Source organism: Protopterus annectens, chromosome 4.part0 (genome assembly GCF_019279795.1).
Source record: "Protopterus annectens isolate FY-2018-M chromosome 4.part0, PAN1.0, whole genome shotgun sequence".
Lineage (NCBI taxonomy): Eukaryota > Metazoa > Chordata > Ceratodontiformes > Protopteridae > Protopterus > Protopterus annectens.
Genome location: NC_056733.1, coordinates 231,599,444 through 231,621,234, shown reverse-complemented (window position 1 = coordinate 231,621,234; position 21,791 = coordinate 231,599,444). Strand labels below are relative to the sequence as shown.

At 38.5% G+C, this 21,791-nt stretch overlaps 1 protein-coding gene across 1 annotated transcript in view; it reads left to right on the top strand.

Moving 5' to 3' along the window:
• SUPT5H (SPT5 homolog, DSIF elongation factor subunit) overlaps window positions 1-21,791 on the top strand; it is a 1,344,557-nt gene that overhangs the window by 143,407 nt on the left and 1,179,359 nt on the right. The window contains exons 3-4 of the mRNA XM_044069729.1: window positions 4,392-4,457; window positions 7,309-7,339. Coding sequence (XP_043925664.1) covers window positions 4,392-4,457; window positions 7,309-7,339 — 97 coding nt within the window. The remainder of the gene's footprint in view (window positions 1-4,391; window positions 4,458-7,308; window positions 7,340-21,791) is intronic.

Here is a 21,791-nt window from a genome sequence, read left to right as displayed (position 1 = left end):
ATGCTGTAACACATCTTAGCAAAGCTATGTGTGTGTATTATAACACATACATGCTAGATTCTGATTCAGTTTCTAGTAAAGGGGTCATGTGGGAACCAGTGTCAGATGGCCAGATGTGTGTGAGGTTATTCCGTAATCTAGCACTGAAATTATGTTTTAATACTAGATGAGAGAGAAGTCTCAGAGCAATCTATTTTTGAAACCTGACTAAGAAGGAGCACTCACATATGTCGTCTTGCCTTGCTCTAGTAAGTGAACTAGGAACAGTAATTCTTTAGATCAGTCAGGAGAATATATTGAGATTAGTTAAGTGTTATTTTTCTTTATTTATGTGAATCTTCCCATCGGTGTTATTTTTAATATTTCCTGTGATTGAAACTGGTGTTTATTGTAAATGCATATTTTGTATTATCATGTTCTTTTATTATTGAATATATTTAAACTTTTCTTTGTGACTGGTCTTCTAGAGAATATTTTAACCTTTGAGAGGACTTATATTTGATGATACTGTGGCCACTCCTGAAAGCCTTGCTGCATTGGTCAAACACTACCATTTGTAGTAGTATTAATTTTACTCAGTATAGTTGGGTACCCTTTTAAGAGCCTTATAGTAGCTGGCTTTGGAGTGTTCGGGTGGCAGTATCTACCTTATAGTCTGAGCAAAGGGGGGCATAGCTGGTAAATCTGTGCCGGCCTTTCCCCAGAGGTGTGTGTGTCTGGGTGAGAAAATCAAATTTTGATGCGTGTCTGTCATCCACTTGGTGTAGGAACACAGCACTGGTTTCACAGAGAGGATGATGGAGGACTTTGCTTGGAACACTTGACGGAGGACTCAACTCTACAACTGTGTCCGTTGGGAGTTTTATTTGGGGCTGGAAGAAAGGGAGAGAAACACCGCCCCAGGACTGAGTGTGTCTCTTGTGTGATTTTAAGGGAAATTGTACTTGGTGCAGATAACAGCATGTGGAATTATCTTATGTATCCATCCTTGTTCCAAGTGAATGTCCCTCAGTGATTACTGGCCCAAAGGAGGGACATCACGTAAGTATTAGGTGTGTGGATTAAAAAGGATTGCTTTATGGCAGCTAAGGATATGTGGGGAAATGACTAAAGAAAATACAAGAATTTTGAAGCTGTTGGCTGCCAAGGATATGGACAATAAGATAAATTGATGCAGTGAATATCTTTAGTTTTATATACTGGTCTGGAATATTTTTATCAACCAGGGGAGAGGTTGTGGATCATTACTGAGTTGAAAGAATTTATATGGGAAGAGAAAATGACAAGAGTTAAGTGGTGCAAGTTGGATTTCCCAGTGGAACAAGGTGGCTTCGAATTACCTGATTTGAAGTGATACTTTAGAGCTATGCCATTATGGTTATATACATAACGCAATAAATACATGTGGAAGGGGATGATGAAAAAATGAGGGGGGGGGATTGCGAAGTAAAGAGACTGTGACTGTGGTTGCAGGTCTTTCTGAAGAATGATAGCAGCCATATAGAATATTGCATTCTTAAAGAATCGAAGTATTCTAAAAACTATGCCAGCACTGGAATGGAAGGAGATTTCCCAAATAGGAATGACTGCAATGGGAGGGGGTATAGAAAATAGACAAGAAGGGGCTAAAATTGGCTGGAGGGAAATTAGCAAAGGAACCAAGGTATTGGGAGCAAATAACTAGATGGGGAAAGGTAATAGAAAGGATGAGACCAAGCAGAAATTTGGACTGTAGATTAGAGACTGCCTTCCCTTTCAGAGAATAATGATGGAGTTTAAGCAAAGAGAAAATGATAGGGGAGTGTTAAGTGTAAGATGGTCTCTCTTTTGAGTTTTTAATTGCGTCAAGGACATACATTGCTATTAAAAAAAAATCATTAGTAAGACGTAGTTATCCCGTAACAATTTTATAAGAATAAATCAGAGGAGGCTAAAAAGATATGGGAAGAGAGAATGGGAAGGCAATACACAGAGGAGCCAAAATTTAATTCTCTGCATCCATGGGCACAAGGCAGAGAAGTTTTTTCCAAGGAGTGCACCAGCCTACTGTAAGGCACCCTCACACAAGGCATGTCTGCCTACCTGCAAGCAATCTGGAGGTTTACCACTTCACCAAAGACATATCTTTGAAATATGGGAGAAGACAGGAACAACAGAATGGAACCAAATGGATAGTTGTGGTGAGGCAGCAGTGGTAATATCTGTAGATGTTTGGAAGTCGGGCCGGCCACTAAGGCTGCCTGCAGAGAAGAATCCCAAAGGTTAGTTTTGCAATAGTGAATGTACATGACTGTGTATATTTATGCCGAGTTCCTAACCACATCTTTCCCATTTTTTAGGTCTCATTTTTTATTTATTTTAATGTTTCCCTGTTTGGTTTTAAGGAATTCTGAATCGGATTATTAAGAACTAGGGGAATAATGGTAGATACACATACCTGAATACTTTAAAGAAGAATATGGCTGTACACTGGCTGCTTTGCCAGTATGTTACCATTTAACTGTATTAATTATGCTATGCATGATTGAGTTAAATGAAATTTAGGGAATACTTAGTGAAACAAATTATATTGCCATCTGCAATATTTTAAAATGTAGATTGGGATGCTTCCTGCAAAACAACATTGTAGGTAGCAGTAGGGAATATTTGAGCATAATTCAAATGTACAAGAAAAATAAAAGGAGGAATAAAATGTTAAATCATATGGAATGATCACTAGTCTAACAAATACTAATTAGGACAAGAAACAATAAGTTTCAGTGAGACATGGAGAGCAGGCAGTAGATTACTAAAAACAAAGTACATACCCTGGGCAGAAGTATGAAAAGGGACCAACACATTTACGAACAGAGGTTGATAAAAAGTATTCCTTTTGCCCATTTTGTTTAAAATATATTTGGAAGTGGTGTGAGCTCCAGTCTAATATCTTAAAACCAGGGAATGATAATTTAAATGAGCATCCATTTTTATTTCTCTGATCATTTTAAGGTTTACTGTAGTAATAGTACTCAATTGAATAACAATTTCTAGATTAATATTGATGCACTGCTACCATAAATGCTTCTGAAGGTTGCTGCTTTACTGGTAAAACTTGATCATAGCAAGGCAACTGGAAGAGATGGTGTAACTAAAATATTAAATAAATAAATTGAAAATGCTTTGAGACATGCAAGCCAAAATATCAAAGATTACATAAGGTTTTTGAAACAAATATAACGGCCAAAAACTGGAAAGCTGCTGTTGTCAATCCAGTCTTTAAGGGGAAGGGGCTTGTAAGTACCCAATCAACTCAAGACCTATTAGTGTACCCTCCATTTCAGGAAAATAAAGGAAACCTTAATATTAAATTAATAATTTATGAAAGGGAAGGACTTGTATCTGCTAACATACCCATGTTCAAGACCTCTTAAGTAACCAACTTTTAACCATTTCTTCTGTAACAGCTATTAAAAATATTATGGCAGAAATAATATATATTTTGGCTTTAGTTTATTTCATAAGAGCAGATTGCAAACAACTGGTAGATGAGTTGCATAGCATGATTTTCTACTAACTTGGTGTACTGAATCAGGCAGTAGCTTGGTAATAGTTTCTGGCAGTTAACATTGGGTGTATATAATGCGTTTCCAAGGGTTTGCTACTGTGCAGATGAAGTTTAGCATGTGTGTAGTGAATGGCACAGACACAGCAAATTTGCAAAATTGCTTGTACATTCTTGGGCAATTTGGAAGAGGAAAATCCCATAGTGGTAAGTATGGATAAGACCAAACTTGCAGCTTTGGTAAGCAAAAAAAAAAAAAATGCTGGTAAATGTTGGCATTAAAGGCAGGATGATGGGGAAAGTGGTAAACTGTTTACAGATTTGAGTGTCTGGATGGATAGCAAACTTAGCTTTGACTACCAGGTTGATCAGGTCTTTAGTAAAATCACTGGCTAGATGAGTAAATTCTTAAATCTATTGATATTAAAACTGCTAAAAACAGTTTATATAGCATCAGTAAGACAGTTAATGAAATGTAGCAGTCAGTTATGATATCCAAAGGGTAGTTGATGAATGGAATATGCTATTCAGAAGTATTAAACCAAGTGAAAATTTTGGTGATTTACAGCTGCTTTACACAGTTTTATGGAGCCTGCTGTTGTGGTTCTTAGACTAAACTGGCAGAAACTGATACCTGCCTGTTATTGTATTATGTGTACAGGGCTGTTATGTCCAGCTTCACATAGACTTTAGTTTTAATAGATTTTCTGTACAAGACTACCAAGATACACATTTCTTTGAGGGTGGTTAATAATCATACCTGCTATGTTTTTAAGAAATGTATTTTTTTTTTCTTTACCAGGATAAAAAAGAAATGTCTACAGTGATGTTTTTGTTTTTTCTTTCCTAGCATGTTTGGCTTGTCAGATGAACTTTCAGATGACATCACCCAGCAGCAGTTACTGCCCGGAGTCAAGTAAGTATTGTTCAAAAAAAGTAGTAAGTGATGTAATGTGGATTGAAGTGCCTAGATGCATGCATAGAAGCAAAGTTGCCGTTATTGTCGTATACTGCTTTTATTTAGTATGTGCCTAGATACGGGGATAGTACTGTTTGGAATGGAAATATTTTCATGTATAATTTGCTCCTAGAATGACTGTGTTTTGCTACTGGGAACTTTGAATGGACTTGGATTTCTTTCAGCCTTTTAAGATCCCATTTCATCTTCAACTGCTGTTCACTGCTTGGAGTGCATAAGGGAGCACAGGGCTAGAAGGAACTCTGTGCTGGCCATTGGTGCACTTCCCAGATGTGGTAGACTATTCCTGTATGGGTGACTTACTAATGCTCCATAGTGAAACGGTTCTCATTTAGGACCTCTGTACTTTGATTGCATACCCAGGGATGCTGTAAAGAAACAGAAATGAGTTAGCAGGACCTTAACTCATCTAAGCTCGTCTAGGGTTCTGAGAGTTGAGGTGATTTTGATCAACTTGTCCCTTCTGTGTTAACTGGAGACTATGAATGTTGGTGTGATTATGAGCTTTGCCATGTCAGAAGCCTGTGGATGTGGAGAAAATTAGGCTGGTTGAACACTTTGCAGTTTGACAGTTTGGAATTTTACATTGAAGGGTATTGTTGTTTTTAGATTTTCAGTACATTGATTAGCCAACTGTGCTTTCTTAGAGTTTTCTTAGGCTGTGCAGTCCTGCCTGTTCTGTGAACAAAATATTCTTTTAATTCAAGGTTGCTGCTAGATTAATAATCAGTGGTATTGACGAGGATAGATTTTAGAGTTTTTATCTAGCCTTCAGTAGTTGCACCAAAGGTTTGAGTGTCTCCTTTTATCCTTCATGTCCTGTTTAAACTTTCTGTTATAGTCTGTGATTGGTTTGCCTCTTTTGTTTTAGGATGTAAATGGCCTGAGAGCATATTGAACTGAACAAGTCATTGGCGGGGTCAGCAATCCAAAATAATTAGTTCTGTGTGGTGCATGTGAGCCAAAGCCCACCATGGCTGCTTGTCTTACTTTCCCCTCTAACTTATTATGAGGATAGACTGGAGTTTGTTTCTAGGGTGTGATGTCTGTGTAGTGTTCATCATAAGTGTCAGCTGCAATACATTTCCTTTTCCATGGGAATTGGCTGCAGGAAGATGTCTCTCTCTGTCTAGACATTCACATTTTGGAGCTGGAGATTTTATAAAGATCTAGATGGCATTATGACTTGCGGTAAAAGGTAAAGCAGCTCATGCCATCTTAGTTTCTTATTTGATGTCCATTTGTCCCTTCTAGGCAGCTTCCAGAGAATAAGTCATTTTCAATTTAATTTTTTGTGTGGGTTGTTTTCTGAGGTCCATGATATCCTTCAAAATAGTTCCTAGAAAAATAGCCTTTTGAAGACAAATTCCACCTTCAAATTACAATTTGCAGTTCTTTGTTTTGTCTTGGGAAGAACAATCAGATTTCACCTGCAAGAACTGCACTTAAAACTGACAGGCCTATGTATAATATAAAAATCCTAATGGTTGTTAGCGCAACACTGCATTTTTGCAAAGTATGCTGTATAAGCCTGCGAGGTCAGCTAACTTGCTTTAGTACTTTTTTCACAGATGAGGATCATACTGCAGCATTCATCTGCATGGTACATGTAATACAGTTGAATGATTATGCTCACTGCAGCAGTGTATGTTCATGTAGTAGAATTCCTGCTGTAGTATGCACTTCCACTCCTCTTCTCTTTGGCCAATGGCCTTCTCTATGCTTCCCTAGGTGGCAGAGAGCTAGAGGAGAAACATTAAAATTACAAGAATGTGCATCATTACTTTTAACATATTGGTTTTGAAATCCCCTTCCATGGACCTTCACAAAACCAAATTCTTTACACCCGCAAAAGTTTTATGGAGAATGTAGACGAAAGAGCATTATTTGCCCCCGGTTGAGGTGTATGTAGTAGTTGTCTTCCTGATGGAAGAATACTAAAAATGACATGGGCTGCTCTTCCTTTTAACTATGCATCAGACTAACACTCTGGTCTAGAGGAGGAGTGAGTCTCTCTTTAAGGAGCACATCCATAAAGGTTTAGAAGTTAAACTGCAAGGGAGGCCATCAGTTTGTAAGCGATTTCCAAGGATAAGGAATCAAAATATGCCAGTAGCCATACTGTATGAACAGTTTTTATAGTATGTACAAGTGTACTTGCAGAGCTGCATTTCATTCTAGACAACATCCTGTCATTAAAAGGTCAGATGGTGCCAGTTGCAAAAATCATCTTTTTGTGTCCAGAACTTGCACTAGCTTCATCTCACTTGGATTATAGAAGCTGCATTTATGTTGGACGTTCTTGCAAGCAACCTGAAGATTGTCTTCTAACTGTTGTGGTGTTGAGTTGTCACTGGGTGCTGTATGTCTGTAAGCTGTTAAAGAATGTTTTCCTTTTAACCTGTCAAGCAATAAATTTGCTCTGGGACTTGCATGTTTATGAAAGAAACTGTTATTAAATGTTTTGCTGATGAGGAGGCAGCTTGTGATTGCCAAGTTGCACATGGACATTTCTGGCAAGTGTTTGCTTTATTCCAGAGCTCTAGTCATATGAAATTCACTGACTCACCAGTTTTGTGAGTGTACCCCAGTAGACTGCTTTCAGAGGTCCTGTAAGGCCTTCTCTGTTCAGGTCATTGAAAATGTTATTATTTGATATGTCATCATTGCTTATTAATGTGTTTTATTCTTGTCCCATATAGAATATACATCTTAAGAATCCTGTGTTTAAGTATTGACAGATTTATGCATTTTTTTTATCTGACTCTGGTTTTTCCTTTTTGTTTAGGGATCCAAACTTGTGGACAGTCAAATGTCGTGTAAGTCCAAATGCCTTTGCAACTATATTTGAATTACAGCTGTCTTATTATTATTTTATTATTTTTATTTATTTACATTTGTTGACCGAGAGAGTCCGACTGGACGCAGGTCTGTTTTCAGCAGAGGCCCAGGGAGAAAAGCTCCACACTTAAAATGTTACAGATATAATTACAGTTGGAGGACACAGTTAAAATTAAAAACATAGCAGTTAAAAATTAAAAACATAGTTACAGATGTAGAACATAATACATCAGTAGATCACTAGAATCTTTGTCATCTGTGAGGTGCATAACAGACTTTAATAATTGTTCAGTAAGAAGTTCCTACTGTATAATAAGTAGCTAGGCTTGTGAGCATCTGAGCTTAGCTGTGATCAAGGTAGTTAGTGGGGTGGTAAGAGAGATAGTGGGTGTATGGAGTGGGTGATATTAGAGGGGGAGTTGCAAGAGCATATCCAGCATGTTTTTAGGTGCACTTTTAGTAAAGTTTTCAAGTGGGTGCATGATGGTACGGAGGTAATTGTGGGTGGGAGGGAGTTCCATAATTTGGCTATAGGGCTGGGCAATAGTGCTTCTCCAGCAGAGTTATTGGCTCTAGTTACCTGTAAGTGTTTTTTGTTGCTGAATCTTAGTGGTCTGGTGGTAAGATAGGGTTGGAGTAGATTCTGGAGGGATGGGACTTTCAGTGGATGGTTTACTAGTTTGTGGGCGAGTGCGAGTTGATACCATTGAAGGAGGTGAGGTAATTCTAGCCAGCCCAGTTCCGCAAGTGAGAGACAGTGGTGACTACGGTAGGATGCCTCTGTGGCGAATTTGGCAATTTTGTTATAGCAGGTCTCGAGCTTATTTAGATTGCATTGCCTTAGGTTGGTATATATTGGAGAGGCATAAAGTAGGGTGGAGGTAAGGTGAGAATTTGCTACTGAAATCTTTGCTGCTTTGGTGAGAAGTTGCTTATTTCTATATAATGCTCCTAGTTTTTTTGTGAACTTTTTTTATGGTCATGGATATGTGAATGTCAAAGTTCAGTTTGTCAATTTCCACTCCTAGCAATTTAGTGTGCTCTGCAGGATGGATAGTGGTAGTGTATTTTGCTGTGATGTTAAAGTGAGAGTTGTTTTGAGTATGTTTGGTTGGTTGGAAGATGAGTAGTTCAGTTTTGTTTGGGTTGAGTATTAATTTGGCATCTGATAACCAAGTTTCAACAGAGGAAAAGACATCCTGTGACGTTTTTCAGTTCAGGTAGGGACTGGGCCTAGCAGATGATGGTTGAGACATCTGCGTATTGTATGTGTGTGCCATGTGTGGTGGCAGAGGCTAGATTATTGGTGAAAATAGACAAGAGTTGGGATCCAAGGATGGATCCTTGAGGAACCCCTATAGAGAGAGGTAGTTGGGGAGATATGTCATTTTGCCATACAACAGATTGTTGGTGGTCAGACAGGTAACTTTGAAACCAGTTAGTTACTGATTGAGAGAAGTATAGGTTATTGAGAACAGGGATGAGGTGTTTGTGTGGGACCATGTTGAATGCTTTAGATAGGTCTAGGAAAGTAGCTGAGGAGAGAGAACCATTGTTTTTATGCTGAAGGATAGTGTTAGTAAAAGAGAGTAAGGCAGTGGTGGTGCTATGGTTTGGTCAAAAAACATGTTCAGTAGTGGAAAGGAGGTTGTTAATAATGAGGTGGTCTGAGACCTGAGAATGAATGCTTCTCTCTAGTATTTTGGGGAGTATAGAGAGAATAGCTGTGGGGTGGTAATTGGTTAGTTCTGTGGAGGGGCCGCCTTTGTGGAGGGGAATTATGTGTGATACTTTCCATAGTGTGGGAATATAACTTTCTGATAGGTATCTGTTAAGATGGATACTGGGACTTGGGAAGTTGTCTGCTGCTAATTTGGTGGGTTTAACTTTAGTTAACAGTTTTTTTTTATTTTAGCGGTAGGAACAAGGGAAAAGAGAAGACCGTGGGGAGATTGCTAGTTGAAGTTGAAGGTGAGGTTTGGAGAGGGGGTTGTTTTGTCTAGCTAGTGATAGTATGGTTTGTGTGAGATGTGTGCTGAAAGAGGTAGCAACATTTTTGGAGGAGGGGCACTCACTTTACCTGGATGGAGGATGGAGTTTATTGAGGACCAGAATTGTTTGGGGTTGTGTTGGGAGGAGTTAAGGGCAGACTGGTAGTATTGGATTTTGTCCTGTTTTATTAGCTTTTTGACTTTATTGTGTAGCTCTAGGAATTTCTGTGTAGTTGAGTGGGTTTTGGTTTTGCGCCAGTGCTCCCAGACTTTATCCCTGTTTTTCATTTCTGACTTAGTGGTTTTCTGTAGCCATGGGAATGGTTGGGCTTTGGTTCGGGAAAGCCTTATGGGGGTGTGGTAGTTAAGGATGCTCAGGAAGGTATTGTTAAATTTAACTGCATCGTCTTGACCGAGGTACTTGGAGGTTGCCAGTTACATACTTTGAGGGATGAGCTGAATGTGAGTGGGTTAAAGTTTAGTTATTTGCATATTTGATGGTAGGTATAGGTGTTTTCTGAGTAGGAAAGGTTGGGGGAGTGATCACTGAAGCTGTGTGATAGGCAGCCTTACATATATGACTGGGGGCTCTTAACTGACTAGTATCCAATGTAGGGTAGTGTACTTGTTGGAGATTTTATTTATCCTGGCTGGTGATTGGACTAGGTGGGTGAAGCCATGAAGGTTTAGATGATGGGATAGATGGTTGCTAGAACAGGATTGCCAGTCAATATTAAAGTTCCCTAAAATTATAGTTTCTTGGGGGGGGGGGTAGTCCAGCTGAGGAGGTTTTCTAGTGGAGGGATGTTTTGGCCAGGTGGTAAGTAGCACCCTACTATGTTGATGGTTTTATCTTGAGGTTGGTATATATTATTTCTTCCTTACCCATTTGAGGATAAGTTCACCTTTTTCACATTGGTACAAATTTTTCTACAAATAAGGTATCACTTGCTTATATTTCCAATTTTCATGTTTGGGAAAACTCCGTATCCCTGGCATTATCTAGTCTATGCAAGACCTTCTTGAAGGGTACCTTTCTTCTACATTCTCCTGTTAAGGAACCTGCCCTTCCTTGAGATCTTACCTTAGTTCTTCAGGTTTTGGTCTCATCTTCTTTTGAACTTGCAGCAATAGATTTGAAGTTCCTTACCTGTAAAACTATTTTCTTGGTGGCCATCACTTCTTCCAAGAGAGTTTTGGAACTATAGGCTTCGTCATGCAAACCACCATATATTACCTTCCATAAGGACAGAGTCACTTTACATAGTAATCCTTCTTTTTTGCCCAAAGTCGCTTCAGAGGCCAACTTAAACAAAGTCATTAATCTTCCCCTGTTCTTTCCTAATTTTCAAAACAAGGGAGAGTATCTTCTCCCTATGTTGTATGGACATAGTCAGCTTCACTTTTATTTGGACAGAACTAAAACTTTTAGAAAATCTGATCAACTTTTCATATCCTTTAAGTCCAGATTGGGTAAACCAGTTTCCAAAGTTACTCTAGCCAATTGGATTACCGGTTGTATCCAACTTGCATATTCCACCAGTGGCATTTCATTACCTGTTTGTGTTAAAGCTCATTCTACTAGATTGGTTTCTACATCATCAGCTTTTTGGTCCAGACTCCCTTAAATGAAATTTGTACAGTGGCTAGATGGCCCAACCACCATACCTTTATTTCCTATTACAAATTAAACATTATCTCCAGGTCCAGGGCATCATTTGGTTCCATTGTGCTCAGGAATATCCTTCTTTGAGGGCCACCCACTTTTTTAGTAGCTGGGGACTCTGTCCTGTAGGTTGAAGAGCAAATGAAGGCAACAACATCAGATAAAGAAGTTATGTACTCACCATAAAATTCCATATGTGTTGCCTCTCATTTGCTCTTCAACCTTCCCTTCCTCCATCCCCCTGCCTTTTTCTAGGACCTAACAGATATTGGTTTTGGACAGATACTTCTGTTCCCCTCTGAGCTCCTGAAGTATCTTAGCCTGGCTGCTTACTCTTGTTTCAAAGTAATGTCTCTTGCCTTTGGGTGTTTGAGTTTACTGCAACCCAGCACATCACAAAGCAATCTTAGGGATTTGGAGGAGAGGGGGCATTGTGGATAGGGTAATAGCTCAGATGTTGGAGCCTACAGCTTTAGTATTCGACTGAGTCTGATCTGACGATCGAATCTTGGGTTGAAGAGCAAATGAGAGGCAACAACCAGATGGACCATTATGGTGAGTGCATAACTTCTTTTTTAGGCATATATGTGTCTTGGAGAAGAGGATCAAATCCTAGAGGGGAAGTATGGTTGAGTTCATTAATAAGAGTACTGCGTATGATTAGCAATTTGTTTCCAAACACCTTTATTGAATTATCTCTTGTGACATAGGCAATTTTACATTCATATAAAAGTAATCAAACTATAATTAACGTAAGCAATAACTTAAGCAACATTACATAAATTATTCAGTTCCTGCCTTTTTTTTTGTATTAAACAAGAGACCTCTTTATTAAACCATCACTAACTACATAGGCAGTCCTACATTTATATAAATGAAAACAAACCACACTGACAGAATCCTAGTTGCAAGCATTTTACATCACAAACCTTACTGACATGCACCTAGTTGCAGACATTGTACATCACTTAAAATCTACCCACTCTTTTTCAGTCAGACATTATGTAGCTCATTTAAGTCCTGCTGCCTTTTAAGCCTCACTCCTCCCTTGTGTGTATTGTTCCCACAATTCCTTTTTTCCTATGTAGTTTGCTCCTAACATTTTCTAAAGATCTCATTTCCAGTTGTTTTATCTCTTACTATATTCAATACTTCCAGTATAGTTGGCTTAGATTTTGATTTCCATTTTCTAGTAATTGCTTTTTTGGCAGCCACCATTATTAGACACAGCAATGCCTTACCATGTCTTGGCAATTCCAATTTTGTATCCTAGCTCAGAAAACTAATCTCTCTCATCAGATCAATCTGCCCACCCAGCATCTCCGATAGTGCATCCTGCAGGGACTCCTTAAAGTCCGCCAACTCACCGCACAGCCAGAAAATATGTTTCCAATTACCTCTTTCTTCTACTTAACACCTCTTAACATTTACGGTTTGCGTGAGGAAAAATTGTTTGGAGTCTACTTTGGGTATAAAAATATCTGTGTAAACATTTCTTTGTGAATTGCTTATCCAGTCTCTCTTCCCATTCCTTGCTAACCTTCTCTGATTGATTCTTATAGTTATGCAATATGTTATATGCTCTATTAGTTATTTGTTTTATTTATTTTACATTTGTTTACTGGGAAAGCCTGACTAGGCAGATTGCCCATTTGCAGCGGAGGCCCGGGAGAAAAGCTCCAAGTAGAAAAGATAAAGTGTATGAAGAATAGAGACACGTAATTTTGCTTCAAGACAGAGAGCATTACATAATACAATACAATTAGACATGAATATGTTCAGAATTAGAAGCATAACTCAATTCAAAATCGTTTTGATTATGTAGAGTAGCGCAGGAAGAGTATTGCCATCTTCCCCTCCCAGATGAAGTCCTTCAGCTCTTTATTAATTGCTGTCCACATAGTCTCCTCTGGGTGATAAGAATATGTCCGACCTGTGTACAAGACTAAAGGGACTAAAAACATTTTAACAGTTTGTATCTTACTATCCATATCTATATAACAAAGCTTCCATTTTCAGTTTTTGTATTTTTTGTTCACTCTTTTCCCACATATCAGCTGCTACACTTGCATAATTTTTAATCCATATTCCTGAATACTTCATTTTGTCTTGTCCTCATAAATATGGATATTCCTATTCCCGAACCAATTCCTGTGTGGGTACATTTATTTACTGCTGTTGCCTTTGTTTTAGCTTCATTAATTTTGTATCGTGAAAAAATCTGAAACTGGCTCAAAATGTTCCTTAATATTGTAATGTCTCTTTCTGGTTTTGTCAAGTATAAAATATCTGAAAATAAAGCCAGCTTTTCTTGACTACCCATACCAGTTATATCCTTGAATTTCTGAATCCCTTGTTTTCTTTGCCAGTGGTTCTAAATGTAATGCAAGTAATAAAGGGGAAAGAAGACGCCCCTGCATGGTTCCTTCCTCTGCTGAAGCAGAAATTATCAGAGAGGACTTCAGTTTTCACCAGCGATCTCTCATGTATCCTCCTAATCAACCTAACCTAATGAAATTTTTTCAAGAAATGCAAATGCTTCTATTGCTCTGCTCATAAAGTTCCAGCTTACTCTGTCAAATGCTTTCTCTGCATCAAGACCCACCAACAGCAATGATATTTTCTTACATTCCGCTTCCCTCTGGATCATCACTGTTCTGTTAGTGTTGTCAGATGTTTGTCTCCCCTCCACAAAACCACATTGATCCATATCTATCAGTTTTTGGCATTACTTTTGCCAGTCTTTTAGCCATTATTGACATGAACACTTTGTGATCATGGTTTAGTATAGAAATAAGCCTGTATGAAGCTGGATCTGATGGATCTTTACCCCCTTTGGCTATTACAGCCATCATTGCTTTCTTCCAGGACGTTGGTACTTCTCAAAGTACTGTTGAACAAAACCTTCCAGATTTTTTATCAGTTTTATTTACTCCTGGCTTCCAAACTTCCACAGCAGTACCATCTATTCCTGGGGACTTTCCTGTAGATTGGTTATACATCAGAATTTTTCTCATTTCCTCCAATCCTGTTAGTAATTGACCCTCCTCTGCTTCTAGTCTTGGCATATTTAATTCTTCCATAACCATTTCCATTTGTATCTTTTCTTGATTTTCATATTTCTCTGCTTTATAGAGACAGTTATAGAATTTCTGAAATATATCTTGTACCTCTACATGATCTCTTGTTGCCTTCCTTGTTTTAAGCACCCTAAGTTTGGCAACAACCCTTTGTACTTTTTGTTGCCTTAGTTGTGCTAAAAGTTTTGTGTTCTAGTATTATATCAAAAAATCTTTCTAAACTTGTGCACATTATCAAGGTAATCCCTTATTTTCTGCTTAGCGTTCTGCAGTTGATTCCGTTCTTGTTCTGTGAGATTCCCCCTATTCGGCAATACTTTAACATTTGTTAGTCCCTCTAAATAATTCTTGCTGCTTCTTGACCATAGCTCTCTTTCTTATTTCCACCCTATTTTAAACTCTACCTTAATTTTATCCCACTCTCCTTGCTATGTTTTCAGAAGAAATTTCTGTCCTCTCAAACAGCTCATGAATAATCTCCACTACCCATTCCTTAAATTCCTCTCTTTTCAGCAGATAGATGGGAAAGTGCCAATGTCTCATTTTTATTTCATTACCCTGTGCTTTTATTTTAGCTGTTATTTGTGCATGATCCGAAGTAGTTATTGGGTGAGTATCAAACCTTCAGTTAATTGCATGTTTGTGAAATGTAAATTTTGTCTGACCTTGCCCAGTTTTTATGTCTTGGGTAATAATATGTAAATGCCATCCGAACTCCTGTTACTGAATTCACATCTTCCATGACAAATATTTTCATAAATTTCTTCAAAAACTACCCACCTTTGTTATATTTTCCCTTCTGCCCCTGATGCATCTTTAGTGCTGCAAGTCAAATTACAGTCCCCACCTGTAAGTTACATTCCTTTTTCTCCCCAGCATTTTCCTAAGCTTCATTATAGCAGTTTTACGTGGAAGAGAATACATACCGGTGTAATCCTCCTCCCATGCCAGTAGCCCCTAAGCACTAATCTTGTGTCTCTATTGGAGCTCCTCTTGCAATTCAAGTACTCCTCTTTTCCTTTGTCCCAGGCATTCTGCTGAATAACCATCCTGAAAACCATTCTTTATCAAATTCACATGTTCATTTCTAAATGTCTCCTGTAACATAGTTATTTGTACTCTCTATATTTTTTAATATAGTTTACTAATCCTTTCTTTTTTGTATTCATTGGAGAGGCCTTTTATATTTAAATACATTAAAGAAATCTTAATTGTGTTAAAAAGTTATTATTCCCACCTTTTATGTATAACAATATATAATACTTTTTTGTTAAATATTTACTTACAGCTTCTGTTACATGCATACAGTTTGGCAGGTTGAACTTTTATACATTTGTTTCTTGTCATATATGTTTGAGCCTGTGTCATCATATAAAACTTGTATTGAAAGCCCTCAAGCAAAAAAAAAACACACACACACACACACCCCAGTAACCCCTACAACCTATTAACTTATACACCTTCAAATATTAAAGTTGTTCCCTTCTAATAGAAGCAAAAGTCCCAAACTGACATGAGTTAACATAAAAGAAAGGTTATCCATACTAAGTGCTGCTTGGTTTTGTCTTATCTTTATAGTTCACCCAACTGGGAAAACCACTGAGTGCTTTCAAAAAACATTCACCACCTTGGTAAAACCCCTGAATGTCTTCAGAGAACATCATCTCCTAGCCATTTATTTCTTTTTTTTTTGTCCTCAGTCAATCACTCTCCACCAGACTGTAACCAGTTTCTCTTTGAGATTGTCTGCATGGAGACATGAGAACCAAGCAGCCAGATTCTCTTTATCCAGATTGTTTCCATGGAAACATGAAGACCAGCTGCAGAATTGTTACTGAGCATACATGTATTTGCTAGAAAAAGCCTCATTATATTCAGTGTTCTTTTTCATTTACTTTCTCTCACTTACATGTTACAAAATCAAGCTAAGATCTTCAATGCAGTCATTCCCCCATACAAGAATGAGAAAAAGCAGATCAGTTTTTCTTTTTTCATGCTATTTTAACCAGACTTTTTTTTTTTTGCATTGCAGTGCGTACATTTCTTAAAACTGAACACGAAGAAAGAGAGAAGGGAGAAAGAAGAGAGAGAAAACGGCAGCACCCCTTTACAATCCCCATTACACTTAAAAATAGCAGACAAAAATTATTTTACAGCATGTAAAGAAAATCGCATGCTAAAAAATTAGTATTTTTTTAAGAAAAAACACTTTACTTATTAACTTTCTCCCTCCTTTTCCCTAAATCACTTTTCTTAACATTAATGACATGAAGTAGGGCATACACTTTAGAGTCCCCCACAAGTCCAAGAGATTCTGGAAAAGTTCAATATTTGCAGATTTTCTTGTTCTGTCATATTTCTCAAATGTAAATATTGCATTTGCAATCCCACATTAAGTTGCTGGTTTTATTACTGTTCATCTCCGAAACCTTGTCTCTGCTTCATTTCTGGTGTACTCTCAATTCTTCTCTCATGCTCCTTTCCTTCTCCAATACTTTCCATTGAAAAACTTGAAAAGTTTTCACAGGTACAGCCCCTCTGTAGTGTTTATTACCAGAAGCACAAGAATCATAATCTCTCTCTGTTTCACAACTTACATTTTGTTGGACAAACCTTTGTATTTCCTTCTTAGCATGTACTTCATAAAAATTATGTTGTCCTTCCAGGGAAGAATAACTTGAAGACAGCTGAATACAGCATCTTGAATCTCACACCTGCATCTCAACATTCACTGAATAGTGGAATACATTTGCTCCTATTTTGTCTGGTGTATGAGTAATCATTCTCCATAAACACTGTGTTGTCTTTCAGTTTTAGTACTTTGTCGTTCTGCTGCAGTTTTGTCAGAATCAACTCCTCCTCCTGGTAGGATTGCATCTTTACTATTCAAGGTCTATGTTGCTTTCTTATAGCCAGGTTTGGAGCATACACACAATGTGGCCTTTCAACTAATAACTCCTACTGTGGATTACTAGTCCAGTTGCTTATTTGTGCTTTCATAAAATTAATTCATTCTGTTCCTTCCAGTTGAAAATCTCAGGTTTTCCCTATGTGCGCTATCTTCTAATTCTATTTTTAACATCTCTTCCTGAGCAGTGTTATATTCAGCTGTGTTGACCTTGGAGTTTTGCAGCTTTTATAGTGTGATCTGAATATCTGTTTAAAGCTTCTTCCATTTATTTCCATCCTTATGTTGTTTGTGTTGATACTCCATTTAAGCAGATCTGTATGCAGTTGTCTTTTATCTTCCTGTAGGTTACTGGAAGACATGTCTGGAGATTGCATTGCTTTTTTGCTGAACAGCTGCAGAACTTTCTCTAGTCAGTGTTTCTTCCTCACTTTTTGTAGCTGATTTCTTTTTGGGCTTCTTTATTTTTTTTATTCCTGTCATACAGGCAGTGCACGTAGTAGCAACTTGCCTGAAATTTATACACAAGTGCAAGTCTACTGCCCTTCTATGCCGAGTTTATATTTTCACACCAGGAGAGCTAGAAATAACCTGTTACTTAATGTGCAGCCATCTTAGTCCTGCATTTGATTAGCATTTACCTTTTTATAACTTCCAGTGACTTGGTCTGCAAAGCTCTTTGCAGGAGATTTTTGTAATGTGTCCTTTGTTTTCCCAGTACATCTAACATTAAATTTTGCTAAAAGTAATGCTGTGGTATTTAGAACATCTCATAGACTCAGTTATTGCCTTATATTGTTATTTATTACATATTGCCCTTGAAACAGGCCTGGCGGATATCTAAACTCACACACCTGTTGACATTGCTGAAGCCCACATAAACTTTCAGTGATTATGCAGAAGGAGGGCGACCACGGTGGTGCAGTGGTTAGCATTGCCACCTCACAGCAAGAGGTTGTCCGGTTCTATCCTCGGCTGGGGTGCCTTCTGTGCAGAGTCTGCATGTCCTCCTTGTGGTTGCATGGGTTTCCTCCGGGTGCTCCGGTTTCCTTCCACATCCCAGAGACATGCTGTAGGTGGATTGGACACTCTAAGTTGGCCCTAGGCATGAGGGCGTGCATGTGTGTGCCTTCTGTGGAAGGTTGGGTGCTGGGCTGGCAACTCGACACTGTAAAACACCACTGCCAATCATGAGCAGACAGGTGATCAGCTGTGGCGACTCCTAACCGGGAAAAAGCCGAAAGAAGAAGAAAGAAGATCATGCAGAATTTCTCAAAAATACTAAAACATCTCAAGCTCACTTATAGAGCATTGCATCTTCTAAACCTTAACACATGGTACTGTAGGTGTTGTCATTAGAAAGATCCATTTCCCTTCCTTTCTTTACTGCAAGAATCTCAAGAAATTTTGGTCGAAAGAAAAAAGTCAACAAAAACATTTTGTGTTGCCCTTGGACAAACCAGTTTAACTTGGACTTTTTCGTAAGTACTTCTGATCATAGCACTTCCCTTCTTTTGGGCATCCCTGTATCTGTAATTACCTTTTTCTAAGCTTCTGCCCTAACCTTCCTCATGGCATTGTTCACACCAGTGACCATTATTGTCTAGATAACTGATTATAAATTGTCTTAATTGGCTTCAAACTTTTAATTTAGGCTGCACAGAAAAAGCTTTCCATAAACTTGCTCCAGCAGTTGACATTGTGATCTGCCCAGACATGAGAAATTTACTAGCCGTTTCTTCTTTCAAGTGTTTCATGAGTTAATGCAATCCAGCTGCCTTTACAATCCCTCCAGCCCTACCCATCTGAATGCTTAACTTGCAGCCTTAAGTTCCTCATATTGAGAAAGGCGGTAAAGCCACTGTTGTAAATAACCCATGTGTATACTGTAAGTATGTAATGAATTGCACTGTCACTAACCCTATGTTTTGTAAACTGTCATTTTATTCTTTGCTGTTTGCATGAGGGAGTACATTAACTGCATTAAATTGCCCCGCTCCAAAGTCTCCACATTGCCTCTGGAGGCCTTGCGCCCAAAGTTCTCCCTGGGGTGAAAAACAGTAACTTTCTTGTCTGTAAAAACATTGTCTCTGTGACTTGCTTCAATCTTTTTAACCTCTCGCTGTCATCCAGCTTTGCACTTAAGGCTTGGAAAATAGCTGTTGTCAGGATATTGTAGGCAGGTTAGTTAAACTAAAGACAAACACCTATTTTATCTGGTGGATATGTGGTAGCAAACTGGGTCAGAATTAAGTTCATGTAGCGTTCTTTGATGATGATGTACCTATCACTTGTGGTGTCCCCCTGAATTTAGTTTTTGCAATGTTCCTGTTTGGGATATGTTTGTCATATATCAAAGATGATGTTCGTGTCTTTTGGGTGACCACGTTGACAGATATTTGCAAATTAGGTGCCATCATAAACTCTTTAGGACTCCCAGGTTCTTCAAGTAGGACTTTCACATACAATTAAGTAGTGTGTAGACCATGGCCTTTTACTAAATGCAAAAAAGTGAAGTATAATAACCTTTGAAGACAGGACTCTCCTATCCCCTTCTGTATGCTCTATCAATCCCTGTTTGGGAAGGGGGGGGGGGCAGTAGATAATCTATATTGCAAACTCCATTTTAGCCTCCTCCCACTGTCTTACCTTTCCCTACAGAGAGATTTTCTAATAGTATCTTGGTAACTCTTCTAAGTTCCTCCCTATAAATTCTGCATCCCCTCTTACCTATTTTTTATAACCCTAGTGGCAGACATTCTTTTTGGCAAAATCTATTTTCATCATTCCTATGCGGAGTTCTTAAAATGTTTTGTGACTTTATGAAAACGTATGATTGGTACTAGTCTGCTTAAAATCCTAGTCCCTTGTTTTTAAAACCTCTGCTGCACCATTCATCAACCATATGTTTGAGTTAACTGTATGAGTCTTAACTACATAACTTTAAAGTATCCCTTCAATTCAGGTAACCCTAAACCACATTGTTCTATTGGTAGAATCAAATTATCCCATTTAACTCTTGCCCTATTTCCATCTTAAATAAGTTCCTTCAATGCTTTTCTCATTGCCATAACACAACTCCTTCTCTGGTTGTTAAAATTATGCCTGATCTATATGGGACTAAAATCATTTTCTTCCCACTTATCCTTAGCTACCATAATATAATCTCTTTTTTTTAATCTGTATAACTATACATTTCATCTCATGTCTTCATACTTTTTCATATTGCTGAACCAGTTTATGCATGTGTTAGTTTACTGCTATAGCCTTTGTTTTCTCCATTTATTTTATGTTCTGAAGACTTGAAAACGGTCTCAGATGTTCCACAACATAGGAACATTCTTTTCTGTGTTTAACAAGTACCAAATATCCACAAGTCATCATCATCTTCTTTCGGCTGTTCCCGTTGGGGGTCGCCACAGCGGATCATCTGTTTCCATTTCTTCCTGTCCTCTGCATCTTGCTCTGTCACACCAACCCACATTTACATGTCCTCTCTCACCACATCCATGAACCTTATCTTAGGCCTTCCTCTTTTCCTGTTACCTAGTAGCTTCATCCTTAGCGTCTTTTTCCCAATATACTCAGCATCCCCCCTCAGCACATGTCCAAACCAACGTAATCTTGCCTCTCTGGCTTTGTCTCCAAACCTTCCAACCTGGGCTGACCCTCTAATATACGTATTCTTAATCCTGAAAACCCTCGTCACACCCAGTGCAAATCTTAACAACTTTAACTCTGCCACATCCAGCTCTAACTCCTGCCTTTGTCAATGCCACCGTCTCCAACCCATATAACAATAGCTGGTCTCACTACCCTCTTGTAAACCTTCCCATTCACTCTTACTGGTACTAGTCTGTCATAAATCACTCCTGACACTCTTCTCCACACACTCCATCCTGCCTGTTCTCTCTTCACCTCTCTTCCACACTCACCATTACTCTGAACTATTGATCCCAAGTATTTAAACTCATCCACCTTCGCCACCTCTACTCCTTGCATCCTCACCATTCCTCTATCCTCCCTCTCATTCACACACATATATTCTGTCTTAGTCCTGCTGACCTTCATTCCTCTTCTCTCTAGAGCATACCTCCACCTCTCCAGGGTCTCCTCAACCTGTTCCCTACTCTCACTACAGATCACAATGTCATCTGCAAACATCATAGTCCACGGGGACTCCTGTCTGATCTCGTCTGTCAACCTGTCCATCAACATTGCAAATAAGAAAGGGCTCAGAGCTGATCCTTGTAATCCCACCTCCACCTTAAACGCATCCATCACTCCCACCGCAGACCTCACCGCTGTTACACTACCCTTGTACATATCCTGTACCGCTCTTACATACTTCTCTGACACTCCTGACTTCCTCATACAATGTAACCACAAAATAGATCCTCCTGCCCGAAAGGCAATTGCATGGCTCCACAAAATCAGATGCATAAAAAAACAATGAGCCAGCAAACCGTGAAACTGAACTGATTTAATAGTTAGTGCACCATAAAAAACAAATACCCAGACCAGTTTTGGCTGGTAAGACACAGCCTTCATCAGTGGTTAAATAAAATCAATGCAATATGGTTTTATATAACTGCAAGTCAATTAAGCACAAACACCCATTGATTGTTTAAAATTGCTCATTCAGTCCAGGTGGAAATAATCCACCTAGTTTAACAATCCATTTTTTCTCCTTGGAGTCTAGAATGGAGTGCCAACCTGTTTTGTTTAATTTATTCCCCTTAACTAAATCAATAATCAAAAAATGTAAACTTGGGTGATTTATGT